The sequence below is a fragment of the Sturnira hondurensis genome, unplaced genomic scaffold, assembly GCF_014824575.4.
Source record: "Sturnira hondurensis isolate 20B ecotype Veracruz unplaced genomic scaffold, ASM1482457v3 Scaffold0022707, whole genome shotgun sequence".
NCBI lineage: Eukaryota > Metazoa > Chordata > Mammalia > Chiroptera > Phyllostomidae > Sturnira > Sturnira hondurensis.
This window is the reverse complement of record NW_028095338.1, coordinates 2,413,528-2,438,900: the sequence shown is the minus strand read 5'-3', so window position 1 is coordinate 2,438,900 and position 25,373 is coordinate 2,413,528. Positions and strand designations below refer to the sequence as shown.

Sequence of the window (25,373 nt, the reverse complement as noted above, 5' to 3'; positions counted from 1 at the left end):
GAAAACAAGGCAATTTTTGAGGTTCAAAATAATCTTAAACAATGCGAATGTTCCAAACACACCCCCATTTATTTTAAATATTGGCAGAATAGCTTCTGTAAATTTTTCTCTAGAATAGAAATGATATTGAATGGAATAAAATTAGCATAGCATTAAATATTCAAAACGTTAAGCAAAGCAAAATTATCAGAAGAGCAGAGGAGGGAGAGAAGGTGAAATGTAATGAATTCACTTGCACTATTTGTCTTTCCAGGTTGCTTCTGCAAGAACATTCTTCACGTCAACCTCATTTGCAGCCTATTTTAGCAAAGGTACTCTTCCAAAGCTTCCCTTAGAGAATCTGATGAAGCTCATCTGAAATTATTTCACAGGTAGCTAAGGTAATGGAAAGTCTGTGCAATGGCTACATGTATCTGTAAAGATATAAATTATAAGTGACAAATCCTTAACATTCCCATTAGAAGTGTAAAGTGAAATGTTTAGAGCCAAATGCTTATTACTGATGACCACTGTTGAAACTAGAAACTTGACAGAACATAAAACAGAAAGATCTGTATTGTACTCTGACTTCCCGGGGAATGGTACTGTATAGGTAGCAGCAGTGCACTTGTTATTTATTATTCAGTCAACAAACTGTCATTAGGTTGCTAACTCTGTAGCCAAGTGCCGTGCTAGGTCCTGAGGATGCAAAAGTAAGTAAGACTCAGGCACAGTTTCTATACTGTCCTCCCTTTTGAGGTATTTATTCACTTGAGCAAAGGGCAAATGTGTCCGTGTCTACTGACGAGAGAGGATAGAGATGAGAACAATCGGTATGGACAAGGGTCATAATGCATCCGCTGTAGCCTTACTCTCCCTACCTCTCTCTCAATGTACACCGGGCAAAAGCTAATTACAGAAAGGAGAATGAGGTCGAGGAAGGCAATATAAACAACCCCTTTGTCTAGCCGGCAAAGACGGGGAAGGGAATGTTCTAACTCTCTATATAGTCACACTGACTAATGAAACAAACTCTCAAGAGAGGTGTCACCTCTTTTTAAATTGACTACAATAAACTGAGTACTCCAGTCAGTTTAAAACTACCATTTCATTCAGTAGCAATAGTTACAGGTTATTAGTTTGAACACATTTATCAAACATAGGTTACCACATTGGAATAGGTATACTAGGGTGATGTGGCCACAGGTAATGGCATCGGCCATGTAATATGAAGGTCTTTGACCTGAAAATAGTTTGCTCTCCAGCAGACATACAGAGTCAGGAGTTTTGGCTTTTTTTCTTTAGGAAGAACATGCAAATATCAGCCAGCATATGTGAAGTCACTCGTGTGATTAGAGCTTTACTGTTGAGATTGGTAGAGACGGAAAGTTGGAAAGCACATATCTACATGAAGGAAAGTAGCACAAAAATTTTAACTCAACAGCAATATCAGTGAACGCTTTGGTTTCCTAAGGAGAAAACGTTAATTTTCCTTTTCAATTTGTGATAAAATCTTTGCCTGATAAGCGTGTTGCCATAAAAATCCTCTCCTCAAACCAGGAAATCTCAGTATCAATTATATTTTCTACTTCTAAGGAACTTAATTTTTACAAGAGTAGAATACAAACTGTTTTTATTTGCACATTTATCTCTTATGCTGCAAATAAGAATTTTTCCATTTTAGGAACCTTTCTTACTCAGGAAGTTGAAACATTCAGAGACAGAGAGAGAGAGCATGAGAGAGCGCACAGTTTGCGGAATTCTGTGTAATTAGAGCCTTGAGGCCACTGTAATGAGTCGATTAGCAAAATCTCCACTCCACCTCAAGGCAAGCATGTCCTTCTTCCTCTGTTACTATGCAGCACTCATGTACTGCTTGCACAGCACTGGCCTGAAGGTTTGTCTCCTCCCACATGATTTCATTCAGACCTATTGCTTGACCTTCCTTTTTGACCATCCATTTGTAGTTAATAAGGAAATGATGTGTGTATATATTACTTTAGCAACATTCTTAGCAATCTGCCTTATTGTCACAAAGAGAAGTGGTTTACATCCTTACACAGTCCCTGCAACACTCCGCAAACTGACAGGAGTTCACCTTTTGGTTATACTTAGTGATCACCGAAAGTAATTCTCATTCTTTCTCTCCCCCTCTCTTTCTGTACTGGGAAATGTTGCTATCCTGAAAAGTAACTGATAGGATTTGGATCTGGTCACATCTTCTTTTAACAAATATTAAATGCTAGTTCTGTTAAGAAGACAAATGATAAAAGATTGAAACTCTATGCATGCAGATTGCAAATAACTTATATACACATGGAAAATTCCAAAAGGGCAGGGCTGTGCCCACTTGTTCTATATAGTGTTTAATATTGATAGTTAATAATTCGGAAAAGTCATGTAGAATAATGCATTTGCCTCTGAAACCAAAGGAAGAAGCAAAGGCCTACTGCCTGGGGAGATACCGCAGGTCCCTTCTCCTCTGCACGACAGCCCACCTTCCATCGCGGCAGCTGCCATTCCGCATCCTGCACTGTGCTGCCTGCTACTCACATGTGGCTGTAGTTGTCAATGAAAATTCTCTGAAGTAGGTATTATTATTCCTTTTTAAAAAGTATTAATAGAATAAGAAGAAGCTCTGTAACTTGCACAGAGTTACACAACTTTTAAGTGGCTAAGTCAACATTCAAATTCAGTTCCATGCGGCTCCACAATCTTTGTGAATTCCACACTATCCTGCCGCTGGCTCCCCAGGAGAGGCTTCCCAGAGGGCCAGAACCACGGAGAACCTCATTTTTCTCTATTGAATAAATATTTATAATAAAAAAGGTAAACACATTAAAAGTGCTGGTGTAAACTATTGTGAATTCAGAAAATGTAAAGTGAGAAAAAAGAAAATTTGTGCAGACGGCTGTTTGATTCATCTCTGATTTCATCTTGAAATGACTGTTCTCTTGTGTTCAAATGTTTTTGCTGTGTCAACAATGGAAACGACCCCTGTCATGGTTTCTCAACCTGGGAACTACTGGCACTTTGGACTGGATAAGGCTTTGCAGTGGGTCCTGTCCTGTGCACTGTAGGAAGGTTAGTGACCCTCTGGCCTCCACCAAATAAAGGTCAACAGTACTGTCCCAGCTGGGACAACAGAAAATGTCTTTAAATATTGCCAAACATGTCCTGGGAGGAAAATCACCACCAGTTAAGAACTATTACACAGACTATTAAGGTTCTTACGAAAGACATCTTTAACAGAGACTCTATAAACTTCATATCTTAAGGAGAAAAATATCAGAATTCACTCTGCTATTGAATGACAATCTAAGCATTTGAAAATATTTGCTTATATTGTCACATGAAATACAAACCCTTTCATGTCAATTGATACCATAGTTTATTACTGCCTTCTTCCCCCTTCACTAATATGAAGAAATTTAATTTCTGGAAGATGCAGCTAGGAAAGTTCATCATTATAATGCCAACTCTCTTACAGATGGTCTGCAAAGTTCTTCTTAGGTCGTATTCAGTGTCTCCACGATGTTTCAATGGCGGGAAGAGCACATCAAAACACTTGGGTTACACAAGCAGCCTGGGCAGCCTCTAATGAATAGGTGTGAGCACAGACCTGAACAACTGCTCTTTTGCAGAGTTGCACCAGCACTGTGCCAGGGAAAAGAGAGAGGCAGAGAGAGACTCAGAGGGGAAGACAGGGACACCGGGCTTCCAAATAGAATGATAAATATGTTTCTCTGCCCTGAGCGCACCTGTAATATACATACTAAGTCCTGAAGTTAAATGGTTTGAACAAGGTCACCTAGCCAAAGAACAGGACCCAAGGCACTCGGTCTGAAGCCTACTTTAATCCACTTGACCGTATTTCATCACTAATGAGGACATTCCACTCTGATATGGATTAATTTCCCTAAGAGATCTTACAAGGTCTTTTTTTTTCTGCTTGCATTTCAACTGTATTGTATGTGATCCATTTCAAGTACAAGTGAATTGCAAGTGGAAAATTTCTGAGAGCAACTGAGTTGTACTTGACATTTTGGGGTCTTGGTAGCTGAGTAGCTCTCCAAAAGGTCATATATAGCTTTGTTGCACTGCAAAATGCCAAGGGCAACTCAGTAGCAATTGAACATTGAAAAAGAAATTATATTCTACTCCAAATCAGAAGCATGGATTCTGCAGAAGGATCTAGGTTCTATGAATTATGTGAGGGAAAAATGGGATATTATCATCTGATGTTAAAATTTTTCCCCAATAGGCAGTCATCTCTTCTTATGAGTTATGAATATAGTTTTACCACCAATCTATCTACACTATGCAAAGTGCTCATTTTCTTTTCTTGATTTGTCTTAAATCAAGAATGCTGTCACTAAGAAGCACTGTAAATCTATGTTAATTTCTTCATATTCTTGAAGCTTAATGAATCCAATGCTTTTCAAAATTATAGGGAGAAAAAGGTGGGAAGAATACAATATCTGCAGGCAGACTTCAAAAACTTTTCATTAAAGTAAAATGAGTTAACTTTTCTGTGGTTGTTGACATAAAATTAGATATAATATAATAGGAAGGGAACTAGAAAATCACAAGCATATCTCTTGAATAAAATAATACATGAGTTTAGCCCCAGCAGGTGTGGCTCAGTGGATTGAGTGCTGGTCTGTGAACCAAAGGGTTGTTGGTTGGATTTCCAGTCAGGGCACATGCCTGGGTTGTGGGCCGGGTCCCCAGCAGGGGGTGTGTGAGAGACAACCACACATCGATGTTTCTCTCCCTCTTTTTCTTCCTCCTTTCCCCTCTACAAAAATAAGCAAAATCTTTAAAAAACAGTTAATTTTGCATTAATATTACATTTCTATAGGCAGGGTACGTTGGTGATGGTGGAAACAGAGTTTCTCTCTGATTTTACACTCTGTGAAAGCAGTTAGAATTCTCAGCTATATGCAAATGTTCTAGAACTTTGTCCTATTCTGTATGGGCTCTCCTCTTCACGCAATTCGGGGAGACACTTACTTGCATTTATATGTTTATTACAGGATATGATCAAGGATACAGATGAACAGCCAGATGAAGAGATTCATAGGGTGAAGTCTGGGAGGGTTCCAAGTACATGAGTTTCTGTCCCCATGGAGCTGGGGTGTATCACCATCCAAGTGTGGATATGTCTGCCAACCTGGAAGCTCTCAGAATCCCCTACATTGGGATTTTATAGAGGCTTCTGCACATAGACACAATAGATTATTAACTCCATTTTTTAGCCTTTCTCCCTTCTCAAGAGAATGGGAGGTGGGGCTAAAAATTCCAAGCTTCCAATTATGACTTGGTCTTTCCAGTTACCAGCTCACATCCAGGAGCCCATACGGAGGTGCCTCATTAGGAAAAAAAGACACTCATACCACCCAGAAAATTACAAGGATTTCAAGAACTCTGTGCCGGGGTAGACACCAACATACTTGTTTTCAATGATCTCACAATAGCCAACATGATTTTCCTGTCTCTCCCTAGTTTGTTTGCTTAGTCTCTTTGCCAGAACTTTCTTGAGTTTCTGAAATAGTAACTTGGGATTTTGCATTCCTCAATCCTTTTCCATCCCCAACTCCACATCCTTCTCCTTTTGCTACATCAACACACCTTGGATGTGCCAATATTTCTGCTATCACTTCTGTGCTCTGGCAAGAATTGGGGCAATTTAATGTTCTAATTGAGTGAATGGTTTTCTGGAAAATGGTGGCAATTTTATTTAATACATTCGTGTAAGCTAGAAAAAAAGAAAAGGTAATGAATTTTACATTCTGAAATGCAAAGAACAACAAGACAGAATTAGCCGATGAGGCAGTTTTTCTAGTGTTGAGGCAGAATAAACAACAATCAATAGCATAAAGGAAGAGGCAAGCAGATACATTCCAGTGAAAGAGAAAAAAAAGAAGAAACAATGTAAAGGGACTTTGATGACCTCACTGACAGTTCTGTTTTTGTTACTGATTTGGGATGTGGAGCAGATAACCTACAAGTTTTTATATACTTAAATGCAAAATAATCATCATCATCATACAGTATAATACTGGTTCCTCTCTGCATATAACACAAATGTGAGAAGAAATTAGATTGTGTTTTTGAATTAGCAAGAATTCTTACAAATTTTGAAGGGTTGTCAGGCTTTTAAGTAGATGAGATAGATAGCCTTTAAAATTTCTGGAAACAAGATTTCTAAGATGTTTTAAAGTTCTTATGTGTATGTATATGACAAATTGTATCATTGTCATGTAGGGAATTTACATAAAATGCAGAAAGACTTTATTACTTGATATTCAATAAAATTTTATGTAACTAATAAATGCAAAATGCCAAGGGCTGTGAGACATGAGGCCCAGTGCGCGGCAGGTGCCGCACACTGAACTGCACACAGGGAAAGCGAGTGAACTTGCGCAACACAAATGGTGACATTTCCAAGTCTTCTTCCCACACTCTGATCTCAGAATGCTGGCCACCAGGTATATAAATGTAGAGCAGAGTTAGTTGGATTTTATTCCAGAAAAACTAAAAAGCAAAGAAGAGTAGATCTAAATAAACTAACAGTTTGGGGGTAATTCAGTAAAAAAGCTGGTCACCTCCCCATTCCCCAACAACACAGTCCACAAGTTAACAAGTAGAATTTTCATTCAAGATTTTGGCGTTTTATTCTCAAACATAAAATTATCGCTAAGACAGCCAGATATTCGAGGCGAGTATCAAGTATTCCAGACAGCACGAATAACAAACAAAGATAATATAATAGAGACAGCATGAGAACCAAAGAAAAACAAAAATCTCAGAAGTTTAAAAATAAAAACAAAATGAAAAGAAAATGATAGCTGAAATATTTAGCTAGACTGCCCCTACCACCACCAAAGAAAGAGAATAGTACAAAAAAGAACAAACAGAGAACAAGAAAGAGCCCACGGAAAATAAGACCATGGACTCTAATTGAAGGACAAGAAGATAACGAGGTATGGAGAGAACCACACAACAGGGGAGTCTACTCGCGGTCCTCAGAACTCCTTAAGAATTGAGATACAGAAGATGATGTACCTTTTTAATGATTGCTAAAATATAACCAAATTATGGTACTGATGTACATCTATCTCTTTTTAAAATTGTTGATTGGAATGTCCCAACCTTATCAAAGAGCCTGTAATATTCTTGAGGTCACTATGACAGTCTGAGAATTTCTAATTACAGCTTCTCCCTTGCCTGAATAATCTAGACAATTGTTCCAGCACATTTTGATTTTAACAGAAACATTTAAAATTTGTCATCATTTCCTATTTTTTAAGTTTCTTGAACATTATCAAAAACAGATTTCTATTAAATAAGTGTATTATACACTGGTAAATAACTTCAAATATACTCAATCAACTGTCTTACATAAATCTCACAATATATAGTGCTTAAGCAACAGAACAGTTTCTTTCGAATCTATTAAGCACAGATAAGTACTTGTGTTCCTTTGGGTAGATTTGTTGTATATATACTTCAATGTTTTGTTTTAATCACTGGTTTGGATTATTTAAATGCATAACCTACTGCCTCTCAGCTTTAGTTATCAATGAAATATTTTGTTTGATTCCAAATATTTTCTTCAAAAATCTCAATAAAGGGTCACATTGAACTCTACATACCATATTTTGCCACATATAATGCACACCCACATTTTTATACAGGATTATTATACCCATTATTATACCCATATTATGTAATCATTATACCCATGAATAATGTGCATCATTATTTTTCCCTCTAAAATGTGGTCCAAAAGTGTACATTATACATGACAAAATGTGGTATTCTCATATCTGTTGCTCAGAAACTCCTCTGAGATGGAGATATTGTTTTATTCCATATTCCCAGTTCCCAGATGGCACCCTAGCCCAAAAAGGGCACTCAACACATTTATTTGCATGCCTGGAACTGATGAGTAAAAAGTCCTCTAGACACTATGGACTCATGGAGTGAACTAAACCAGATGTTAAGAAGTAAGAGTAGAGTCAATACATCCTGCTGGGGTTATAGGTATAAAAATAGCTTGAGGGATTTGTTAGTTTTTTATTTAGGTCCAACTGAGTACTGAATGAGAAAGAAGAGTTAATGTCTATAATGATGTAGAAATTCTGTGACTGATGAAGTGAATCTTAATCATTAGGGTGAAGTGCAATTATCAGAGGAATTGTGGTTACATATATGAGATTCTAGTATTCAAACTATTTAGATTTTAAAGTTATCTTAAATGAAATTAGGAGCAAAAAAGAAAGTTAAGGGCAAAAAATAAAGGACCTACCTTCTTTTCTTACATTGCACATTATTCTTAAAAATTGAGCTTCCCTCTCATAGAATTATGAAAATGTCAAATAGAATTTCTTCACACATGGTATGGTTTCATGTTCTTCGGATGGTTTGTCAAAATTGTCCTTCTTAATAAATAATTAGAAACTAGACCCCCTACTCACTAATTCTTATTTTCTTTATGCACGGTGTTTCTAGATTTTACAATAAGCCAGTACAACTCACCTATGACATGAAAAGGTATTTTTCATCTTTGGGGCTATTTCGATCCCATCAAAAAAGAGGACAAATTCACCCCCAACCACACACAAATAAACAACAACAAAAGACATTACCTTGAGCTATGTACGGTGTGGTTTCTTCTTTTGGAGGAATATTTGTGGGTCGAGGCGCAGGCGCAGGGGGTCTGTTTATAATAAAAGACCGGCCTCCAGTTTTTTTCTTTGTACTCATATTGGCCAGTATCATGTCATATTCACTGTCATCTATCTCAGCAAAAGTGTATGGGTCTTCCTCCTCCTCCTGCTGCTTCTTTTCGTCTTCTGTCTGTTCTTCTTCTCCTTCAGGTTCACCTCCCATTTCCTGTCTTGCACTGGCATTGCACCAATTTTGACTTCTTTCCATTTGGCCTTCCAACATTTTCCCTGTATATGAAATATTTACATGGTGGTTACTTTTCAATGGAATGAAATTTTTTTAATGTTCAACGATCACTTGCCTAAACTTCCCCCATAATAATTTATATATTACAACATAAATCCCCCCAAAAGAAAAGTGCACCATGGAATTTGCCAATATATCCTTCAACATAGCTTTCCTAGCAAAGTTTGTTAACTTTGTTAAGAAAAAACGTTTAAGGCATGAATTTTTCTCAAAATATAAATAAACCTGCAAGTGGTTCCCACATAGTTTATGAATGATTTAGTATCAGGAAATGGAGTTATAAAATTAATCCTCAAATTCCAGAAACTTTGAAACTTTGTATTTTTCAAGCATAATACTTTTAGATTATTTTCCTACTTGAAGTCATTTGACCTTTCACAGGGTTTGCTCTGGGTATTCTGCCTAAAATTCAATTTCTCTGAAGATAGGGCGGAATGGTTAGAAGCACTATTTGTTGGTTTCTTATGGTAAGTCTTACTCTGACAATGACAAACTGACCTTCAAGCTCTTGCTTTTTACAAGCTAACATGAACCTCATTCTCAGGTAAAGAACACTGAAAAGTAGAGTTCATGACCTAAAAGATGGCATGGAGAATCAACAGCTCAAATATTAACTCATATGAAAAGAATATACTGTCTTCAATGGTTTTTATACTTAGTAACATCTTTACACACTTTTATAAAAACGCATTAAAATATTTTAGTATTCAACAGCAGTGATTTAGCAGATAAAGATACCATATACCCTGGCCAATGAGTAACTTGAAAATAATTTTGATGGCTTTCTGCCAGGCCAATGAGAATTTTTTAAAAATTTCCCCTTGACAAATGTTTTACATAAAGCATTAATGAAAACAATAAAATGGCAAAGATTTTAGTTACTGACAGAAAAAAAATTTTATGTTATTCTGGGAGATTCAGGCATGTGAACTAAAGGAAAATGGTTCTTTTTTCTCTTGGGTGAGACTCTGACCAAAAATTTTTTAATTCACTTATGGATAGTTTAATGGAACAACTTAGGAGCTGAAGAGAAAGAAAAGTTATGAAGAAGAATAAAAAATACTCTTATGAGAAGGTTCAGCAATTTTGGGGGTAGGCATAGGAGGAGAGACCAAGATTATTTTCTAATAGTCTTCTATTTGATTGGTTCAGTTAGTTTAACTCCAAATGTATACAGGCCTACCTACAACTAACTTTAACATCACCATGACTTGCCTTTTCCCCTAAGAATAATACGGTATTGAGATTCTGACTTCATGACTTGTTTCACTGACAGTATCACAGGTGAAACCAGATTAAGTGTGTGGGAAAGACTTTTACAGTGTTTTATTTTTAGTAGAATGTGTCAACTATCTTACTTTTACAATCTGATTTCCTGAGCTGTTATCTTTGTTCCTCCACCCACTTCCCTTCCCAATTCTTTCTAAAGTTGGACTTGCACTAGAAATAATACATTTTACTTTTTATTTCCCAGTGTATCAGATTATTATACTTTTTATGTCAGAGTGGAACCTGCACTTTCTCAATGCATTTGTACATAGGTAAATAACAATAAAATTAATCACTTCTATAATTCTAATTTTGGAAATAATTGGGGCAAGAGTGTAAAGCAAAAAGAAGAATCCTTAAAATCCCAGAAACCTGAGGTATTTGGGATTCCTCAGGGATTTGACACCTTCTAATTACAGGCTCTATGGTCTTGGATCTGAGTCAAAAAGGGATCCTGCCCTGGCCCAGCAGCTCATTTGCTTAGAGTATCATTCTGATTCGCCAAGGTTGTGGGTTCAATCTCTGGTCAGGGCACATGCAAGAAGCAACCAATGAATGCATGGATAAGTGGAACAACAAATCAATGTTTCTCTCTCTAAAATCAATAAATAGAGAATTAAAAAAGAGAGAGATCCTAAGTGATGGCTGCTTTGAAAGTTTGTTGTAAAGATAAAAAGAAACAATATGTTCTTTATAAACTGAAAGGCATTCTACAGTGTTCTATATTAGTGTTTTCTACAGTGAATATGTCCATAAAACCATCACAAGGAATTTGATACTTAGAACATTGATGAGGAGGTCTCTTTTTTCAATAATGAGGACATAAGGAAGCTACTCTTAAGGGACAATTTCTGAAGGTATCACTAGTTAAAGCCAAAGAACTCATAAAGTGTCAGGCAAAAAAAAAGTGGATGCTTCCAGTCTTACTTTTAAAGACCTTAATCAAATATTAAAGACAAATACTGGTATTTTATTTTCCATTTGCTGCTAAGTTGAAAAGATGAAGTTAAAAGTAACACTATATATAAAATGTAAAAACAGAGTTTTTAAGTAAAAGGACCAAGTTTTTGTTTTATTTTGCTTTTATGTGTAATACTTTTCAGAAAATATATTAACCCAAATTGCACTTTGGGTCTTAGATATCTGGTAAAAACTCTGGATAAAGCAGTGTTAGACCTCAACTTACCGCATATAGAAATTTCCATTAGGAAAAAATTTAACTTAACATTAGCTCTTCTCAGAGATTTAGCTGATAAAAGACAACTTTGCCTCTTAACAATTAATTTTAATAATGATATGAAATTGTTCACAGCTATTAAAATGATAAACATATACCAGAATTTTGTCGTCAGTATACTACTAATCTATGTCCCTTCTTCTGCTCCCAAGATCGATACACCTACTTCATTGATCTATCTTAATGGCCCATACGAGCTTGGCACATAGTAGGCAACCAACAAGTACTTGTTGAGTGAGTGAATGGATCGGGGCGTGCCTATGAGGGTTTCCATTCTTTCCATTATGCAGTACTTTCCACCTCTAAATACAGTGCATAACATTAGTACAGGTTTACGTTAATCAACTTAACTTTTATAGAAACAGGGCCTTCAAGGCCACAAATGTTAAATCTCATGGCTTCAAAATCTCCTTTTTGAAACAGCTTTTACATACTTCATAACTTTTTAGGACTCAACAACTACAGTACTGTGACAAATGGGGTCTTGATAACAGATACTTCTTGTATCCTCCTTCTAAAATATTATTTGTAAGAACATTTTCTTAACTTGGAAAGTAAATAGAAAATAGTGACCAATAAAGCGGGTGAAAATTAGTGACCTTGTCATAGTCACTAATTTGAGTGTGAAGCTGGACGTTTGTTAGTCCGTCGCACACTCCAGGCTAATGGGGCCGACGTGGATGCTCTTCTTCATGCTCCTTGACCCCTTCCTCCATTAGACACCATGACCCTGCATTTGGGGCAAATATGGTCACAGTCATTTCACTATTCTTCCACTTAATCAATATACGTATAGAGTGTTCTTAGACTTTGGTCTCAATGCAGTGTGGGATAAACCCTCCGCCACTTGCTTCCCTTGAAACTACCAAATGAGTGACATGCCCAAGGTCATTTTCAAACCTGTACCACATTAGCCTTTCCCTTTTACTGGAAGACTAAGAGTATTTTTTAGAAGTGAAGTTGCCATTTACTATTCCATGTTATTTCAGTTTCATTTCAGTGAGAGAATTTACAGACTACTTCCTGGTTTTCTTTTTTACTTACTTAAAACTTTTGCAATGATTCTTTGTTCCAGAAGGAAAGAAGGAAGGAATGCAGGAAGGAAAAAAAGGGATGGAGGAATAGTTGGTAGCAGGTATCTTTGGCCAGATCTCCCAGGTCCCAGTTAAAGAATGGAGTAAAGTTGCTCTTGGTTTTAGAAGTTGATCTTCTCTGTATAGATTTGCCACTGCACTATATGCTATTAAGTCTGTCAAAAATTTTTTATTGTTACTTTAAACTTAAATTTACCTTGTAATGTGAGGTGAGGTTTATCCAGTTGGAGGGCAGCAACTACAGGTCGTGGTGGGGGGAGAGGTGGTCTGTTGTCCTCGAGTGGCTCTTGTGAATTAATTTCTGGATTGTCTCCAGGAATGAACATATACAAGTCATCATACTGGTCCTCAGAGTTCCCACCCTCAACGCTGGGCAGGCTGTACTTGGTCTCCGTGCCTGGTTCATTCTTTTCTTCTTCCTTTGCTGTTTCCTTCGCCTCAGCTCCTTCAGCACTCGGCCTAGAAGTCTGCGTACTTTCATGATGAAATGCTGGGTTCTGTATGGCTGTTTATAAGGAAGATTGTGTGATTTCATTTAACCACACCATCTGGAGGCATGTCATATTTTATAATTTCATACCAAAGTGGTAGAACTGCTAATAAAACTTTTATGATGTGATATAGTGGAAAGCTGACAAATGCATAAATCTGGTGAATAGTCAGTCATTCTTGGGTTTTTAAAATATTTATCGAATGAATTGTTAAAGCTCCATTACATCTTGCTGTCTCAGTATGAGGCAAACTTATAATATTCTGATTCTCTAGAGTTACTGTTCAAGCAGATTCACAGATATGACTGCATTACTGCATTTTTATTAGAAAAGAGGATAACAGCTACAAGTTAAAATTGATGGAAAAGGTAAAGACAGGGAAAAATAAATCTTAACTTCCTTATGAATAATGTAATAAAATAAATCTGTGATTCTTATTTAGTCATTGTTTTAACATATAGCTATCAACAGATGACACTTTAATCCTTAAAATTATTACTTGGGAAAAGTTAATTTTTTAAAAAAATATTTATTTATTTTTAGAGAGGGCAAAAGGGAGGGAGCATGAGAGGGGGAGAAACACCAATGTGTGGTTGCCTCTTTTGTGCCCCCAACTGGGGACCTGGCTGGCAACCCAGGCATGTGCCCTGACTGGGAATAGAACTCGTGACCCTTTGGTTCGCAGGCCAGAACTCAGTCCACTGAGCCACACCGTCCAGGATAAATATTTTCTTTTTTAATGAGGAAGCCATCCAAGTTGCCAATAGTAGGTAAATCCTTCTAGGGTTCAGTTTTCTTACCTATAAAATGTACTCTATCCTGAAACTTAACCAAATGATCAAATGCCCTCCCTCTGAGAATGATGATGCCAACATTTGTTTTTATACTGTACATTAAAGCTTTCTCACCACTCAGGAAGAAAAACAGAAAACTGGATATTATAATGTAATGCCTTTAAATATTAAAACAATTTTGTTTATATTCTCTTTATAAAAATTCTGCTGTAAATTAAGCCTTCACGAAATTTAAAATAAACTTTTGGATCTCTATATTGCAGGGAATATGTGAACTGTTGTCATCATCAGTGAAAAAAGCAAATAATTGCTTTTAAACTATTGTTAAACTTAAATATAGCTACAAAAGCCAGAGTTGCTTATAGGAAAATATTTTTTAACTTAATAGTCACAATGTAGAAAATTTTCAGCAGAAGGAAAATAAATTAGTAATGCAGAAAAATCATGCCTATGTGGGTACTCCATATTTGGACATTGGATTTTATTGTTTAATTTTTCTCTTCTTTCATGCGAGGGAAGAAAAGTATAGGTGCCAGTACTAGAGCTGTGAACTGAGATTCTCTGGTTACCAGCCCAGGCCCAGCAGACAGCCTTTCATTCTTGCACAGATCTCTGCACAGATCCCCACTGTCCACTTCTAACACCAAACACTGAGCCTAAAACAAAGCAGTCTCTGGAAATCCTGATGGTGTGAGTAGATGATAGAATAACTGAAAATAAATTACTGCTCAGGGCTAGCAAACGGGCTTTACTACATCTGTTTGGGTAAATCAAACACTGACTTAAAATTACATTTACATTATAGGAAATTGCAGCCAATGCACTGTCTAAGCAACAGTCTCCTTGGACCTTATCGAATATGTCCAAAAGTGCAATCCAGCCCTGGAGAGTCAGGTAGTGGGTCAGTGGGATTTAGGAAGCTTTGTAACAATGCTGGAACCAGTGGAAATCTGCTGACCTAGGGTGGGCGTCCTATGCTTCACCAACTCTTCCATGAAAGAGGCTGAGGCCTGAGTCCAGTCACATTGAGTTTCACATGGGAGATAGTTCCAGGTCCCAACTATCTGTAGCAATGACACTATTCTGTGCAAATAACTGAAGTAATATTTTCTTACTTCAGACAGTTTTTCTGAGAATTAAATGTCATTTTAAATTATTGATGATGGCCTTTATCATCATTTATTATCATTAAAAATAATAAAATGCATAGCATTAAAACTTCACCTATTAACACAGTACTTTAATATTTAGTATTATTTTTGTGTTCTGCAATAATATTTCAAGGTATGTACTGATTTTACCGAAGACTGTTAGTTAAGACATTGTGTTTTAATGTATTAAAATGAGATGCAGGTTAGCCTATGAAAAAACTGTGATCAGGAATGCCTACCTAAGTTTCAACTATGCGCTGTTAAAAGTGCAAATGTCCTGAATCAAAAGCCTGCTCGATGTGTGAGATGTCACTGTGGCTATGAACAAGCAGGCGAGTGGTCAGAGATGGGGCGATGATCTAGGGCCTCATTAGTGATGATAAAGATTGTAATACGATGTGACAGTGTTGGGAAATTTGGAGAAGAGTGATTAGTTCCTTCATGAAGCCTAGTGTATTCAGGGTGGCAGCTGTGGAAGCTGCTATTGATGGAGGGGCGGGGACTGAATGTCTGAGGTGGGGGTGAGTAGGGCAGGGGAGAATAAGGGGGGGAAAATAGGGACAACTGTAAGTGAACAACAATAAAAAATTAAAAAATTAAAAAAACTAAAAACAAGGCAGTACTATTGGCACTTCGGACTAGATACTCCTGCGTTGCGTGGGGATGTGATCTGTAGGATATTTAGCAGCATTTCTGTGGTCTCTGCTCTACAAAGGTGAGATGCAAGCTTCCCTTCTTAAGCCATGGCAATAAAAAATTCTCTGTTCAATAAGTTAGTCAGAGAAAGACAAATACCATTTGATTTCATGTATATGTGGAAACTAAAGAATAAAGTAAAGAAACAAAATTGAAACAGACTCATAGACACAGAGAGCAAACTAACGGTTGCCAGAGGGATGGTGTTCTGGGGGGCTCTGTGAAAGAGGTGAAGGGATTAAGAAGTCTAAGTTGGTAGTTACAAAATGCACACAGGGGTATAAAGTACAGCATAGGGAATATAGTCAGTAATACTGTAGTAATTATGTATATGGTGCCAGGTGGCACTGAAAATATCAGGAGGAAAGCACTTTGTAAAGTATGATTGTGTGACCACTATGTCGCATACCTGAAATGAACACTGAATGTGAACTGTAATTGAAAAAAAAACCCCATTCATTAATATCCTCTTTGGAGGGCAGAAAATAGCCCTCCATTGTCAGCCACTGGACTACTGTAATAATCCAAGGGGAGCTGGTGACAGAGTGGATTAGGAGTGATTGCAACAAAAGGGGGAGAAATGGCTGAATGCTGGCTGTATTTTGAGGGTAGAGCCAACAGTACTCTGACAGACTGAATATGGGGTAGAAGACAAAGTAAAAAAACATGGGTGACCAGGATTTCAGGACTGAATTCACTGAGGACAGAATCTTCGCTAGCTTGAATGGGGAAGTCAGCAGGAGGTGTAGGCTGGGAGTGGCAGGAATTGGGGTTTCCAGATTTGGAAATGTTAGGTAAGTGATGCATATCAGACATGCTGGTGAAGCAAGCTGCTGTGTACCCATGGAATCCGACACAATGGGCACAGTGACCTATCTACAGAGACGGAAGTAATCTTCCAACATTAGACTAGACAGCATTACATCCTATTACAGCCAGTGAGGAGGACCTTAGAGAACTTCTTTAACTTGCTCATTTCCTAGCTAAGGAAAGGTCTGAAAAGAATGTGATCTTTTTTAAATTTAAAAAAGAAACTAAAAAAATGTAGTTGTTCAATAGTCAGAATATTTATATCAATCTGACTTGTGTATTTTGTTTGGGTAGGGAAAACAAGTGTTCGATTATTAAATACTAAATTTAGGAATATTTAAATTAGCAAGGTAATTTAGTAATGTGTCTGCCATACTATAAATTAAAAGTCATTCAGTTAACTACTTTTCCATGCTCTCTTCAGTCTTACTTTTCATTTACGTTCTGTAATACAAAGATTATATATATGCATTGCACCTAACGTAGGGACACTTACTGGGAAAGTACGCAGGAAGTGAAGTAATATGCTCTTCATAGTCATGGTCTGGCTCATTGTTTCTACTAGTTTCTTGAATCTGAAAAAAATGTAATTTTAAATAATACGCATTAGTCTTAATAGATCTGCACTTTACATATACTAAAAAAGCTGATAGAAATGAAAATAGTTTTAAAGTTTTTATTTAAATACCTTAGTTTCATTATATTACCTGTCTTATTGTATTTGTGCCATCTGTGGTTGCTTAATGACACATAGTATTAAAATGATAACCGGAGCAATAGAACACGTGAAATAAGCAATAAATTTATTTTAAAATAAAACTCATTGCAATTGCTTTAAGTTTCAAATTACAAGCTTTAGGTATAATAAATAACTCCTGAAAAACTAAGCACAGCTGTTTCTCTTAAAAACTATAAAATTTCCTTCCTTTTAATATTTCTGAATCTTTTTTATCCATTCAAAAGATATTTTAAATCAAGACTTCCAGCCAAGATGGAGGCATAGATAAATACACTGTGCCTCCTCACACAACCAAAAAAAGGACAACAACAAATTTAAAAACGAAAAGTAACCAGAACTGCCAGAAAAAAGAACTGTATGGAAGTCCTACAACCAAAAAGTTAAAGAGAAACTTTCATCTAGACCGGCAGGAGGGCAGAGAGGAGTCGGGGCAAGGTAGCTGGAGGACCAGGGTGGAAAAGGTGGCAGCTGGTGGAGAAAGCTTGCCCACATTTGCTTGCAGAAAAACTGGGAGGAACAACTGGGGAGTGAGACAAACCTCACAGCCCAGGGTGCCAACGTGGGGAAATAAAGTCTCAAAACCTTTGACTAAAAACACCTGTGGGGATTCAGGTGGCAGTGGGAGAAACTCCCGACCTCCCAGGAGAGTTCATTAGAGGGACCCACGGGGTCCTAGAATGTACACAAACTTACCCACCCGGGAATCAGCACCAGAAGGGCCCAATTTGATAGTGGGTAGCTGGGGAAGTGACTGAAAGCCCATGAGGGCTGAACAAGCAGCATTGTTCCCTCTCAGACTCCTCCCCCACAGATAGTGCCACAACACAGCCATCTGGGTTGCTCTGCCCTGGTGAATGCGTAAGTCTCCACCCTTACTATGTAACAGGTGCCCTGAGTCAAAAAAAAATGTGGCCCAAAAAAGAACAGATTAAAGCTCCAGAAAAAATATAAGTATGAGATGAAAAGATACCCAACCAATCAGATGCGCAGTTCAAAATACTGGTAATCAGGATGCTCACAGAAATGGTTGAGTATGGTTGAAAAATAGAGGAAAAAGTGAAGGCTATGAAAAGTGAAATTTTAAAAAAAGGTATAGGTTACCAATAGTGACAGGAAAGAAACTGGGACTCGAATCAACAGTTTGGACCAGATGGAAGAAGCAAACATTCAACCAGAATAGAATGAAGAAACAAGAATTCAAAAAAAATGAGGAGAATCTTGGGAACCTCTGAGACAACTTTAAATGATCCAACATTCAAATCATAGGGGTGCCAGCAGGAGAAGAGGAAGAGCAAGAAGCTCTGGCTGATGTAGCTCAGTGGAAGAGGAAGAGCAAGAAATTGAAAACTTATTTGAACAAATAATGACGGAGAACTTCCCCAATCTGGCAAAGGAAATAGACTTCCAGGAAGTCCAGGAAGCTCAGAGAATCCCAAAGAATTTGGACCCAAGAAGGAACACACCAAGGCACATCATAATTACATTATCCAAGATTACAGATAAAGAGAGAATCTTAAAAGCAGCAAGAGAAAAGGATGCAGCTACCCACAAAGGAGCTGATTTCTCAAAAGAAAACTTACAAGGCAAGAAGAGTCTGGAAAGAAGTATTCAAAGTCATGAAAGGCAAGGACCTACATCCAAGATTGCTCTATCCAGCGAAGCTATTATTTAGAATGGAATGAAAGATAAAGTGCTTCCCAGATAAGATCAAGTTAAAGGAGTTCATCATCACTAAGCCCTTATTATATGAAATGTTAAAGGAACTTATCTAAGAAGAATAAGATAAAAATATGAACAAATGACAACAAATTCACAACTATCAACAACTGAACCTAAAAAAAAAAACCAAAAACAAACTCAGTAAACAACTAGAACTGGAACAGATTCACAGAAATAGAGATCACATAGAGGGTTATCAGTGGGGAGAGGGAGGAAGGAGAATGGGGGAAAAGATACAGGGAATAAGAAGCATAAATGGTAGGTACAAAATAGACAGGGGGAGGTTAAGAATAGTATAGAAAATGTAGAAGCCAAAGAACTTATACGTGTGACCCATGGGCATGAACTAAGATGGGAGAATGATGGTGGGAAGGTACAGGGAGGAGGGGACTAAAGGGGAGAAAAAAATGGGACACTTGTAATAGCATAGTCAATAAAACACATTTTTAAAAGGATATTCTTAATTACATCAACTATTATAATACAGTGAAAGATGTAAAATGTTACAGTGGTTTATTTTTGTTCTTTAAAATGAAAAAGAAAATCCAGGTAAGGGAATTCATGTTTGTCTTTCTGAAATCAGTTCCTCTACATGTAGAAGGGAGAATTACTGAGAAAAGACAGAAACCTATTACTTCTGGAATTGCTAGTTTTTATTTATAATCTCTGAAAAAGACATGAGGTCAATACTTAGGAAACATATTTGTGCTCATAGAGAAGGCTAACTAATATAAGTGACAGTTCTATTTGTGCAAAAGCATGTAGAGAAAAGAATGAGTTAACTACCTGAGTTAACATGTCACGTTTTGTTACCATGGAGTCCAAGTGATTATTTAAATAGCTCAGATTTTGTTCTTAACGAAACTGAGAAAAATAATTAGGTTATATGCTCTGCATTAGTACTGTACATTTAAAAATTGAAAACAGCCCTGGCTGGTGTAGCTCAGTGGATTGAGTGCAGGCCTGTGAACTAGAGGATCATGTTTTGATTCCCAGTCAGGGCACATGCCTGGGTCGCAGGCCGGTTTGCAGCAGGGGACCCACGAAAGGCAACCATACATTGATGTTCTCTCCCTCTCTCCTTCCCGTCCCCTCTAAAGATAAATAAATAAAAATCTTTAAAAAATAAAAATAAAAATTAAAAACATTTATATTAAGACATTATGAAATTTACAGCAAGGTTGGTATGCAAGAATATTTGGCCTACATATTGACTTCAACAATTTGGTTTGTCATCCACTCTGGCCAATGGGAGCACAATGGAACTAATTTTTTTTCTAAACTAATGTTATCCAAAGAAGAACACACTGTTTCATTTCCAGTGGAAATGTGAAAATAAAAATGTTTTTAGTAATTTTTTAGTGAACTTGATATAGAGGTTCATTTTCTATTTAAATTATATTTTCCCCTTGGTCAAATCAATCAAGTGATAATATAAAAATCATGTAACTTTACTAGGGAGATTGACATATTGATTGATGTTTGTAAGCTTTGATGTTAAAGGCATGTTACAAAATGTTAAAGGCATTATTTGAATAGCCACTCATTATTTCCAATTAGCCTGACCTCTAATTTCATAAGTTAGATGAAGAATACACTTAAAATTTTAATATTTAAGAAATCCTAACAAGAAACTTTTTGCCAATTAAAAACAAAAATGGTTTTTGAAAATTTTAAGCATTATAAATACTTCCTAAATATTGTTCATAAACCTAGACATTATGAGGCCAAGATCAGTGTGAATTAATAATGGAACCATGGGGAAGTGTGTATGTAACTGTAGGTGTATCAACTGAGGATGAAGCTTAATGAAATTGTTTTTGTGCTGTAACTGAAGCTATATAACACTTGTAACAAACAAAAAGCAAGCCAAAAAATTTTTGGAAAGAAATTGCTTTCAAGTTCAAAAAATACCAGAGTTTGACTGATTTGAGTACTTTCATAAGTTTAATATAAAATTGATATTTTCTATAATCAGGCTATGTAGCAGAAAGTAAATGTTTTTCAGTAATAAAAGGATCTTTAGAAATATTTATATTAAAGAACCAATGTTTCTTGAGTTTCTTGCATTTACAATCATACTGACTTTGCAAAATATTGTATCTACTGCTATTTCAACTCTTTAATGAAATCAACAATGGATTCAAAGACAAGGATGATGGCACCTGATATCTAATTACTCTAATATTTGGCTGTGTGGTGCAGTAGACAGAGTTTAGATTTTAAAGCCAATCTAAGAACAAAGTATAGCTCTATTATTTATTAGTTATGTAATTGGTCAAGATACTTTATTCTAAACCTCAATACTCTATCCTGAAAATTTTGAATAGTAATATTTATGCCATGAATGGACTGGGAAGGTTAAATTAGAATAATGTAAGCAAAACACATATCACATCAATCATAGTAAGTACTCAATAAATGTGCATATGTTAAATTTTCCTTCATCATACAAAATATAGATCTACACTTAAGAGAAGATGGTGACCATGTTGATTTGATGAGGGAATCATTGAGATGTGTCAATAATTATTTGACTTGATGTCTTCGCAACTGTGTACCTCTAGAAGTTCTGTTGCAATGGAAAAAGAACTGTAATATTAACTTTCTATGTAAACAGAGTATGACAGTACAATTATGTTATTAAAAAACCTCTATAATTTTTAAGCTAATAGAGATGTTAAAAATCAAGGAATAAGATATTTAATTCTTTAATAACTTTTTTTTCTGGAGCTGCAGCTTGACTTTATTTGTTCACTTATTAAAATATTTATGCAGGCCTATTATATCTAACTATTCTGTTAGTAATTAAGAAAAATAACTTAAAAACAAAAAATACATAATTCCTACTCTCCAAAACATCACATTTTTATCGGGAGACTAAAAATAATAAAATAATTATAATATGCTACTTTATTTATTTAACTATAGTAAACTCGGTTCCTATAAGTGAAATAGAGAATTAAGAAATAAGCAGGTAACAGAGGCAACATTTTATTCATTTGCTTTTAGATGAGGAGATTAAGTTAAAATATTCTTGGTGGGTATTATGCTAAGTGAAGTAAGTCAGACAACAAAAGACAAATACTACATGACTTCATTTATATGTAGAGTCTTAAAACAAAACAAGTGAACAAACAAGCCAAAAATAAACTTATGAAAAGAGAACAAAATGATGGTTTCCAGAGATTTCTGAGTAGGAAGGATGGTGAAAAGGGGAGGGAGCACACAGTCAATAATAATGTGAAAACTTGCACAGTGACAGGAGTTTACCAGCCTGAGTGTGGTATTCACATTATAAGATGTTGAATCACTATGTTGTGTCCATGAAACTAATATAATACTAGATTTCAACTATACTGAAATGAAATTTTTAAAATTATCTTGACATTTACTTGGTTCTCACTTCTCTAGATGAAAACTCCAGCATAAATGATAAAATCTGTAGTCAAAATGCTCAGTGCAACACACAATGTTTAATAAAATTAAAATTATAAACTAAAAAGAAAGCAGGTATTTTTTTGACTGACGTTCATAAAGCTCCACATGGTTTTGGCATCTAGTACTGTACAAAGTGATCATAACATTCTGATTTTGAGGGTGTGAATAAAAACAATCTTAACATAGCAGTTGTTTTCCAAATCTTTTCATAAGGTTCTGGAGATATTGTAATTAGCCTAACTCTAGCCCAACATCCCACCGTGTTAATTATACATGATTTTATGAGCTTTAAAGCATATGGATCTTTGTGGAATGATAATAAGAGGATTCATATGTGTTTAAAAAGCAACAAATTGACCTTGTGATATTTTTATATATTATCTAAAAGGAATGCACTGGGCTACAGAATCTGAGATAAGATTTCTACTGAAATAATAAATATTAGTCTTACTAAATGTTAAGAATAATAATCAATGTTATGCTGAAGCATGATAAACAGCAAACACAGGGTCTCAAAAATTTTTTCAATGGTGCGTTGTAGGAATAAATATCTTAGTTCTCATTATATCTCTTAAAAAATTTGTTTCTTCTTAGGCCATCTGGGAATATGGTCCAAAAGCAGATTCATATAGTTTCTCACAAAAATTTCTTTTTATATTATAGAATTCATATCCCAAATATAAAAAATTAAATAGGAAAGGCCCTAAAAAACAGCTTATTAAAGTTTTCAGTTAAGGTCACTTATGACCCCTGCTGAGGATGAAGGATCTTGAAGAGAAAATAGAGTGAAGAATGGAAGACATCAGGTATATTGAGTCCCTTTCAAGAACCATGTTGTGAAGAGGGTTATAGGACAACTGTGCTTAAGATGTATTTGTCAGAAAATGAGTTTAAAATGTCAGCAACGTGCTTTAATGTAGGCAAGGGCTATGGAGAGGGTAGGTGTGACATCCAGTGTACAGGTACACAAAACATTGTAGTAGGCAATGTGAGAGACATAAATATGAAGACCTAGTAATCCAAACCTTGGTTTTAAGTTATTCGGGAAGAAAAGATATATAGATAAGACAAAATGAAACAAGCTTTAAAATACGCATATACTTGTGAAATGCTATAATATGGGCACATGCAACTATTTCCATTGTGTTAATGGAACAAAGAACATTTCAGAGTAGATGGTATTCAAGGTGAGCCTTAAAGGATAAGTATAGTTTTTTAAAAGATTTTATTTATTTATTTTTTGACAGAGGGGAAGGGAGGAAGAGAGGGAGAAACATCAATGTGTGGTTTCCTCTCATGTACCGCCTACTGAGAATCTGGCCTGCAACCTAGGAGCGTGCACTGACTGGGAATCGAACCAGTGAGCCTTTGGTTTGCAGGCTGGAGCTCAGTGTCCTGAGCTGCATCAGCCAGAGTAGATGAATATAGTTTTAATATATAAAAAGAAGGAAGGGAGCAAATTCTCGGTCAATGGACAGGTATGACGGAAACAAGAGATGACTTGGTGAAATAGTTCATAGTTGGTTTGATTAGGTTGAATGAAAGATACATATGAATGTCAAGACAGGGTGGTGGATTCAGGTTTTATTTTATAAAATTTTAGATGCTTTTCAGGATGTAATTATTTTCTAAGAAATGGGAAGTAGCATATTCCTGCCTGTATTTCAGAACAATAATTCCAATAACAGTGGATAAGAAGGAAAGGGGGTTATTTTAAATGTCAAGGTGAATGGTAATGAGAATAGTGAAAGAAAATGTTTAATGGAGAAGGTAGATTTAAGAAATATCAAGGATATGGGATAGACAACATTTTTTAAAGCTTCAATGCCGAAAGCTGAGGCCAAGGGCCAAATTGACTGTGTTACGTTTTTGTTTAGCATGATGACATCTGGTAACCAATCCTGATGCTGAAAACACTCTTTTCTTAAAAGACACTCTTCCAAAGAACTCTTGCCACTTAAAGATGAGGATAGAAAACCTTTTCTATGTATTTGAGATGAGAGTTTTAGATATAATACCAACATTCTTGGATATCCTTTACATTGTTTCATATAACATTTGGAAAAACATATTGGAGTGGGTATGTGGATATTAAATGTGAGTATTCCAAAAATTTTTAATAAAGTTAAACAGTTGACCAACTTGGGAAAACAAAAGGTAGTTAATTACATGATTGCCTATTAATTTGATCAAAAAGACTTAACTATGAAAGCAGGTTCATAGAATTAAATTGCACAGTACTGAAGCACAAAGTCCAAATTAGATTATAAAAATACCAAAAAAGGTGTTTAGATGCAAGCAGTTGAACATAAAACTATACATTACATTTAATCAAATTTTACTGTGTTCCTTTCTTAAAAGATTTTATTTATTTATTTTTAGAGAGAGGGGAAGGAGGAGAGAAAGAAGGAGAGAAACACTGGTTGCCTCTTGCACACACAAGTGGGGACAGAAGCCAGTTGCTGATCTTTGGCTTTGTGGGACACAGCAAACTAATCCAGCCACACTGGTCAGGGCTATTTCTTTTTTAAAAATGAAAAGATGTCAAACAATTTGCTATAAAGTTAAACGGATTAATTGGGTGTTAGGTGCTTCTGAACAATAAATACACTGAAAAAAAAAAAAAAACCCTGCACACTGTATCCACCATTTAAAAATTAAGTTAGGTGGAAAAGAGATAGAAGAGTAAAGGGATTTAGTAAAACCGAGAAAAAATATCAGAGATAGGAGGATATAATCACACAAATCAAAGGTGAAAACTAAGAGCAGAGAATCATTCTTAATTAATTTACTCAATTTCAGAATGGTATTCAGAACTCAACCAAAACATCTTGAAGAATCCATTTCTGGAACAGGAGACTTTACTAACCTCATGTAACAAGTTAGCTCTGGAAAATTCTTACCTAGTCTAGACATGCCATCTAACATTTTCAAGCATAATGAATAATAAAAAAACCTTGGTTCATTA

The 25,373-nt window shown here is 36.0% G+C and overlaps 1 protein-coding gene across 3 annotated transcripts in view; it reads right to left on the bottom strand.

Annotated features, from left to right (window-relative positions):
• BANK1 (B cell scaffold protein with ankyrin repeats 1) overlaps nucleotides 1-25,373 on the bottom strand; it is a 298,123-nt gene that overhangs the window by 36,384 nt on the left and 236,366 nt on the right. For all 3 annotated transcript variants that reach the window (XM_037036243.1, XM_037036244.1, XM_037036245.1), the window contains exons 8-10: nucleotides 17,003-17,081; nucleotides 12,761-13,069; nucleotides 8,637-8,945 (exon numbers count right to left, since the gene is read on the bottom strand). In XM_037036243.1, coding sequence (XP_036892138.1) covers nucleotides 8,637-8,945; nucleotides 12,761-13,069; nucleotides 17,003-17,081 — 697 coding nt within the window. The remainder of the gene's footprint in view (nucleotides 1-8,636; nucleotides 8,946-12,760; nucleotides 13,070-17,002; nucleotides 17,082-25,373) is intronic.